This window comes from Tribolium madens, unplaced genomic scaffold, assembly GCF_015345945.1.
Source record: "Tribolium madens isolate multiple individuals breed KSU strain unplaced genomic scaffold, Tmad_KSU_1.1 Scaffold_3;HRSCAF=73;Tcas5.2_LG2, whole genome shotgun sequence".
Lineage (NCBI taxonomy): Eukaryota > Metazoa > Arthropoda > Insecta > Coleoptera > Tenebrionidae > Tribolium > Tribolium madens.
In genome coordinates, this window is record NW_025401006.1 from 12,671,157 (window position 1) to 12,680,046 (window position 8,890).

General features: G+C 32.9%; 1 protein-coding gene across 1 annotated transcript in view; it reads right to left on the reverse strand.

Annotated features, from left to right (window-relative positions):
* LOC123008220 (furin-like protease 2) overlaps positions 1-8,890 on the reverse strand; it is a 123,264-nt gene that overhangs the window by 10,350 nt on the left and 104,024 nt on the right. The window contains exons 7-10 of the mRNA XM_044403921.1: positions 3,479-4,925; positions 3,243-3,430; positions 476-632; positions 152-423 (exon numbers count right to left, since the gene is read on the reverse strand). Coding sequence (XP_044259856.1) covers positions 152-423; positions 476-632; positions 3,243-3,430; positions 3,479-4,925 — 2,064 coding nt within the window. The remainder of the gene's footprint in view (positions 1-151; positions 424-475; positions 633-3,242; positions 3,431-3,478; positions 4,926-8,890) is intronic.

The following is an 8,890-nucleotide window of genomic DNA, read 5'->3' on the forward strand; positions in this document are numbered from 1 at the left end:
AGTAAACTAAAAAAAATACCAAAAAGTTTTCTCCGGAAAACAATCCCCAGATAAAAAACAATGATATTTTTAGGTAAAAATCCATCAAATTCAATGATATTTTCAGGTAAAAAAACATGAAATTCAGGTGTTCAGTCAATCAATCATTTACCTATATCACAGCGTTCGCTTCCATGTGGCACGCATCGTCCCTTTGCATTGACTTGCCAATCATCCAGACACGAAATGCACGTCGTCTTGTTGCATTCCGAACACCCTGGAGGGCATTCAATACACTCGTGTTGATGCGGGTCGGCGTAGTGATGAGCAGGGCATTCCTTCACGCAACGATTTTCATGCCAGAAACGTCCTTGTGTACAAGAAACACACTGAGAACTATTCGAACCGTTGCAAGTTTCACAACTTTCGTGACACGGAGCACACCTAATCACAATTTAACAATTTTTCTCCCCGTCTCAAGACACGAATTACTTACGTGTAATCCTCCGTTTCGTAGGTGTGAGTGGGACAAAACGCAAGACATTTGTTCTGGTAGAGGAGGAGGTGATGGTCGCAACTGGTGCAATGGTCGGGCCGGTCTTGGCAATTCGCGCAGTTGGCCTGGCAAGGGGTGCAAGTCTTCGCGACGAAATCTGCAATTTTCGGTTATAACCGGCATTCAGGCCCATGGACTTATTAAAATTTTTTAATATAATAATTAAGGTGAAAAAAAATATGACGCTTGGTACTATATAGATTTTTTTTTCGTAAAGTTGACTTCTTTAAAATCACTTTTAATGTCATAAATGTCTTAAAGTTTCTATTATTCTATTTTCATCTTCGAGAAAATGGATCAAATTCATCGTTTATCTTGTTTTATTTTATTTTTCCATTTTTCATATTAATTCAAAATTAAGTTTTTCAGTGAAATATTCCTTAATAAACGATTTCTTATTGTCTCAAATACTACATAAACTTTTTATACCAGGTGAATAAAAAGTATAGAACCCAACGTTTTTTGCTTAAACTATTTATTTTTTGGAAAAACTAATTGATGAATGATAAAGTAGTATAAAAATGAGATGTTTTTTCAAGAATAAAATTTTTCAAAATTTTCAATTTTTTTGAGTTCTACAAAAAAAAATATTTTTTTTAAATGGTAACGCACTATAAAACCATTTTTCTCATAAAAGACTAAACCGTAACTATACACAACTCCTTTAGTTCGATACAACACTACTTTATACTTAATTTTCTCAAATTTTTTTTTTACATAAATTGTAATTTTGACAAAAAAAATCGCATAATTGAAAAACTAAACAAAATTTCGTTCTCAAAATACGATCAAATTTTTTATATCAATTATTATTTTCTGGCGGCAAGTGATTAAAAAAAAACTGCTTGGTTCCATACTTTGTATTCCAAAAAATTAAGGAATTTAAAAATTCTTAAATTTTTTGGTGATCTTTAAAAAATGGTTGCATCTAGATTTAAAAAAAAACATTTTGAAACTTCAGGTCTTGAGATTTTTTGGCAAATAATATTCTGAACGGCGATTATTATGTAATCCTAAGAAATAGGAAAAGAAAAAAAAATATATTTTTCCCCTTTACGTCAATTTGTCGCTGAGATATTTGACTTTTAATGAAAACGGGTTTTTTGTATTTGATGATCGACATTTCAGCAACCAATGACCACAAGAATAGTTTCAAAAACTGGAATAAACTTCCTACAAGATTTTTTTACGATTTTTTGAAACAAAAAAATTTTTCAGTCGCAACATTGATTAAAAAAAAAAGAGCAAGAAGTAATTTTTTTGTTGTTTTAATAAATCTACCACGTATTCACAAATATTGATGGGGAGACTAATGGTCCAGGTTTTTTTTTACAACTTAATGTACGCCGAATAGCTCTAAATTTTTAAATCAAGCCATTTTTTTTCTAGGACCGATTGAGAAAAGTTTAATAAAAGAATTAAAGGAAATAATTGTTTTTGAACATTGTGTAATCTTTATCAAAATGAAACATTTTCTTTTAACTTAAGTTTGCATAAAAAAAATCGACAAAATTAAAAAAAAATGTTTTTTATATTTATGAAAATTTTTACTAATTTTTAGACCATTCAAGCTTTTGCATACCCCAATCTCAAATTCCATTAATTAAAAGAATTTAAAACTTTTTGTGTTTTTGTCTATCAAAAACATGCTTAAACACTCGAAAAAGACCAAAAAACGCCATTTTTGGGCTATTTTGTTGAATTCGTGACATGTTTTTAACAAAATTTTGCAAAATAATTGTGTTTCTAGCGGAAAAAGCATTCAAAAAATACATAAATAAGTTGTCAATTTCGACTCTGTTTAGTTAAATCTTTTAAAAAACAAATAGAACTATTTTTAACCAATTTGGTGCTTTTCTCTTCGAGAAAATTTGACGAAATAATCAAGATAAAGCCTAAGAATTAGGTACGAGTAAAAGTGTTATAATATAATCCCTTTTCATAACAATTTAGTGATTTTTGACATGCTATGACAAACTCTCGCAAAAAAACCAAACTTTTCAGCTTAAAAATCTGCTTGAACTTTCCAAAAAAAATCATTTTCTGCCTTATTCTGTGTTTTTTTTTGGCTTGTATTCAGCTGTATTCAGCACTCGATTTACGAACATTCGTGCAAATTTTCAAAAAAGTCAATTTTTCAAAAGTCAAGTTCCCGATGTTTTTTTTCAAATTTAACAATAATGTATTATTTATTAAAACTCAACAACTTGAAACATTTTGCGACTTGGAACATGTATATTTTCTAAATGATTATTTTTTTACAATTTTTTTCCGTATATACATTAACCACTTTTGTATTTTTTTAATGTCATTTATTGATTTTTTCTTTTGACTTATACGAAAAATATTAAGTACAATTAAATTCAGCAAAAACATAGAAAAAGAAATCGTTTTTTTGATGTATTTGTGTGCAAATTTATAGCATCCGAAAAGAAACTTTTTATACAGGGTATTAAAAAAAGATTGTAAAATATTTGAGGTAATTGTAGGGACCAAAATAAACAAAAAAGAATAATTGTTGATATCTCCGAAACAGTTACTTTGCAGATTTATTAAGACTTTTTTGTTTGTTTTAGTTTATAAATACCATCACCTTCTGAAATATTTTACAATCTTTTTTTAACACCCTGTATTATTAGTATTGCTTTAAAGACGATTAATTTATCAAGTTTTTTCTTTTGAAAATATGAAAAGTCGGCACCCCTACCTTGGAAGTAGCCCTCGGGGCATTGTTGTAGGCAAATATCCAGATCGACAACTCTCACGTGACCTGGTGCACACGTAAGGCAATTTTTTTGCCCCGAACCGGTGCAAGTTTCACAAGCTTCATGACACGGCTGACACACACCCTGGGAATCGGCGTAACTACGCGGTGGACAAGTGCTAATACAAGTCCTGAAAAATCACATGTTACACCTGAAAAACCAAACAACTGAAACCAACCTATCCATCCTTTTATTTCTACAAGCTACACATTTAGTCGGTCCACGTCCGAAACAACCTTGATCATCACATTGTTCATCACAGTTTTCTCTAGTTTCTTCATCATCATCGATGTTGTTGTTATCGTTGTCGCGAATTTTCGTCTTTTTTCCGTCCAATGAACTGACGGCTTGTTCGGGTTCCGAGCCCGCAAACGCATAAATATTCGGAAAATTGTGAAAATCTTTGAAGAAATTATCAGTGACTTGAGTCACCGATTCGGAAACAGTTGGAAACGTGAAAGTGTTAAGTGGCGACTTCCAGGGACTAGATTGTGGCCTGCCTGCAGGTCTTACACGTATGGGATTCACAGAAGTGCCATAAAAGATCAATTGCCATTTTTTCAAAACTCCCGGTTGGTTCACATGTCGATTTCCGGCGTTAACTATACGCAAAGTCCATCGCCCTTCGGCCCTTTCACCCCAAAAATGCACACTCAAAAAGGGCCAATCATCGAAATTCGAACTAACAACATCACGTGGCCTTTCAAATAAAAGTGTCGAAGTCGTACCCATCGGCGAGATTAAAATAATCCTCAAATTACCACGGGGGAAAAACCGTAGGGAAATCTTACATTGGACGTGTTCCAAAAAATGGACTTCATTCAGTGAGTTACTACAAGCATCGACGTCCATATGGAAGTCCAAAGTGGTACCATACGCGGCGTCAATTTGCCGATCCTCCACAACTTCTTGGGACTTACAGATGTGTTGCGGTGGTACAGTAGTCCATTTTTCGGCAAGACTTACCAAAGCCCCAGCGTCCATAAGTCCATAACCGAACTTATGCGAGACTTTCCGACCCACACCGTTCGTAATCCACCCACTTTCCTTCTCCAAGGGGGCCGAACGTGAGGTCAAAACCACCAAATATTGCATATCCCTCCATGTCAGGCTCGGATTCGCCTCGAGGGCTAATGCGCAAATCCCGGCGGCGAGGGGGGCCGACGCCGACGTCCCCGTATGCTCAACAGTGCAAATGTGATCGGGGCGAAGTCTCGCGTCCATGTCCACCGTCGCGACGCTCTTATCATGACCCGGCGTACCGGAACTGTATGTTGTTGCAAGTGTCGATGAACACTCCTCCAAATACCAGGGTTTATAGCCCCCTTGGGTCGCACTTGAGATGCTCAAGGTGAAAATACTGTTGGTGTAGCCGTCGCAATTGCACGAATCGGTATGGCGACCGCCGTTTCCCGACGCCCATACGAAAATCGAACCTTTGCCCTTTCGCCCACTTGTCACACCGTAGATGAAGGCACGACGGGCTAAAGGGCCAGGACCGTCGACGGTTTTTCCATCGTCTTCGGGGCCCCAAGAGGCGCTGTAAATGTCGATGTGTTCGGGGTTGAGGCCTAGGGCGCGAGCCTCGACGGCGTCGTTTACCACGCCGTCCAACATTCGCACACCTTGAAACAAATTTGCCGAAATAGATATTAAAGCATTCATTATTACACAAAAAATCTGATATGAACATCACACGACTTTCCTTATCCTACTTATTTGGAAAACATCTATAGATAATAATTTAATGTTGGAAATCCGAGTTGCAAACCTAAGGTTTGCGATTACACGCGAAATAGATTATAGTTCGCTACCCATTATTATTTTTATTTTCTCACATTTTACTGTTTAATAAAGTATATTTCATGATTTTAAATATTTTTTATCAACATGAATTTATTGTATCTTCAACGGTATAATTTTGCGGCCCCTTTTTGGTCTTGTGCGGCCGAGCGGTGCGACCGATTTTTACCAATTGTTTCGTGCTACGTCCCCTTGCTACAAGTAACTTACATACGAAATTTCAAGTTTCTAGCTCTTATCATTCTAGAGGATTATATGATAAGGAAAGTGAAAATTCAAAGCTGTATTATTCCTTTGAAATTGTTAATTAATAAAAATGATAATACGAGTAATTTTTTTTATTTTTTATTGATCCTAATATCATACCAAATATCGATAGTAACATTATAATGTCTGAAAACTTTAAAATTTATCGAAATCCACTCAAGGGGTCTAAAAGTGTATAAAACGTCTTAGAAACACAAAAATAAAACAATTTATGAATAAATTATACTATTGCAGAATAACATACCGGGAGCGTGGTGGCGTAGTGACATAAGGTCACTTCAAATCCCGCAAAAGTTGACAAGTTTTCTATAATTCAAATTCAAATACTAATTTAAAGAAGAGTTGAAAGATGGTTGGCGCATAAGAGCGCAAACTTTAAACATGTATACAGGGTGTTAAAAAAAGATTGTAAAATATTTCAGGAGATAATAGTATGGAACAAAACAAAAAAAAGTCTTAATAAACATGGGTTCGTAAAGTAACGGTTTCAGAGATATCGTAATCAAAAAAGACAAGGTTCTAGTAAAAATTCTACAAATTTTCACGTTCGATATTTCCAAAACCGTTACTTTGCGGACCCATGTTTATTAAATTTTTTTTGTTTATTTTGGTCCATACTATTATCTTCTGAAATATTTTACAACCTTTTTTAACACCCTGTATACGTAGTAAATATAACAAGAGAGCATGAACAAATAAGAGAGCATAAAGCTGAGAGCAAAAGACAAAAGTCCTTAATCATAAAAGCATGAGAGCTTTTTAACGGAAAATCGCCAAAAATTTTTATAAAAATCGAAAAAATTAAAAATTTAAAAAGTGACCATATGCCTTTCTAAAAGACTCAGAAAAGTGCTTAAAACCTTGTAGGCATATAAGAAATAAATTTTGGAAAATTTTGTATTTAAATGATTATATTGGATTACAGCATCGACACTGTCGTCGGCGCTGTCTAAATGTCTAAATAAATATAATAAGAGAGAGAGAGAGAGAGAGAGAGAGAGAGAGAGAAAGAGAGAGCGAAATTTGAAAAGTGTACGAACAAAAGTGTAAAAGTGAAACATCTATAAGTAAATAAAAGGTAAGTTAAATAAAACAAAAACAAAAGGTAAGTTTTTTTTCTTATTAATTTTCTCTTATTAAAATTCTAAAACTAATATTCAAATAAATGATAATAGCTTTAAAATACGTACTATAAGTGTAATAGTGAAATGTGTATAAGTAAACACAAGGTAAGTAAAAGAGAAGATAACATGAAATGTATAATCAAAATTAGGAAATGAATAAATCTCTCTCTTATTTTGCAAATTTATTATTATTATTGACAATAGTTCTGGAGATATTTGCGGGGTAGACCGAAAATTGACCAAACTTTTGACAAAAATGGAAAATATTAAAAACTATAAAAGTAATCAGAATGCCCTTCTAAAACTCTAAAAAACTTAGAAAAGTGTTTAAATATTGTAGGCGTGTAAGAAATTAATTTTGGAAAATTTTGAGTTGTATGATTATATTGTTTAATTATATTATCAAAATTCGGATACAATAATTCAAATAAATAATAATAGCTTTAAAATACGTACTATAAGTGTAATTGAGAAATGTGTACAGGTAAACAAAAGGTAAGTAAAAGAAAAGGGAACATGAAATGTATAATGAAAATAGAGAAATAGAAATAGAAATCTTTCTCTTATTTTGTAAATTTATTATTTCTGATTTCTGAAGTACCGAAATTATTTGAGGTAGACCGAAAACTGACCAAAATTTTGACAAAAATCGAAAATGTTAAAAACTTCAAAACTTAACGTAGTAAGCATAATAAGAGAGCGTAAGCACAAGAGCAAAGCACATACATAAAACCATGAGAGCTTTTTTATCGTAAAATATCAAAACATCAAGCAATGCGGGCGTTTTCACTGTTAAAAAAATTCTCAAAAAATGCCAAAATAAAAAAAAATCTTTGATAAGGGTCGCAACAATTTGCATGTAGTTTGCATGATTCGATAAAAAAATTAATCCAATATTTTTTACTCGATAAAATCACATGGCAAACCAGGAAAAACTTTTTGCTTATTATCGATTACTCGAGGCAAAGTTATGCAAAATATTGCAATAAGAACACTTGCTCGTGTGATTTAATTAATAACGGCAAGAAATTAACACTTGCTTGTATATTGTTGTTGAAAGCGAATATTTCATCTAGAATGCTGCTACTAAAAAAATAAAAAAAGGAGAATTTCACCTCCAAAATAAGTTTATTATTTATTGCCTATCAGATATGAGATAGAAACCTTACAGAGAAAATTCTTTCTTTATTATTAATAATAAATGTTTGGGGAGAAAATTGTTTAATCACCCTGTATTTGCGATAATTACCGGTCGATTGTGTAAAGTTTAGTTGGTAAATTTTTGGGAGAGTGTTCCGAAATGCAAATCGAGTTGTTGAAAGTTTTCGTTTGGCTCCGATGAATAAATTAAAATTATAATTAAATGGTTTAAAGGACAAAGGAGATAAATATGAAATAAATTTAATAATGTTTGTTATGTGAAAGCATTAGCAACACACCCACACCGCATGATATTTTGCTTTTTGTGTATATGTAAAATTTAAATATCATTTTACGCAACCGTCACATAAATCGCAAGAAAAGGCGAAAAACACGCACAAAATGAAATAGAAATCTGCGAAAATCAAAGTTTCATAAAAGTATAACGTTACGAGGAGAGATGAACTTTTTTTTTTCTTTTGTAAGGAGTATATTGATTTCGGGAAGAAACTCGTCGAGTTTGTAGAATTGTTTTATGTAATAAAAAGTAAATATCCTCTGTAGTATGCAAGACTCGCAATGCTCTTACAGCATAATTGGACCTTCGAGGCCTGTAATATAAAATGGTGACATTATTGTGTGTATTTCCAGGCCCTTATCCTTTATCTAGTTTTACATTTTCTAGATAGCAAGTGCATTTTCCGCAAAAATTTATTATTATTATCGTTTTGCTTTATTATCGGTGGAAACCGCACCGCGAGCCATTTACTTAGCTGGTAAAATTCAAGAAATTCAATATTTTCGTACAAAATACAGGGTGTTTCGGCTAAACTCTACATTAGAAGTACCGGGAGTTCTAACAATGATATTTATCTAAAATTTTGACTATAGTCATAATCGTTTAGATCCTGCTCAATGAAAATATTTTCAAGATGGCAGCACTTCCGGTTACACCGGAAATGGGTGCCAACTTCGTTATTTTAAATATAAAGTTATGTTTTTTATTGCGTTTTTGGATTACCCAAGTGGTTTTGAAAGAGTTTTCATTAGCCTTCCCTATACCTAAGTTTAACCGTTTTCGAAATATTTAGACCTTTTTAAAAAATTTTGAATTCAAATCTTCCTATTCAAAAATCGATAACTCTACCATTTTTTATTATGTTGGAACCGTATTTGGGTATACGAGAGAGAAAGATTAGATCTTTCCTTTGGTGTATTCATAATTGGAAAAAAAATTAACAAACCGCCAAAATGTA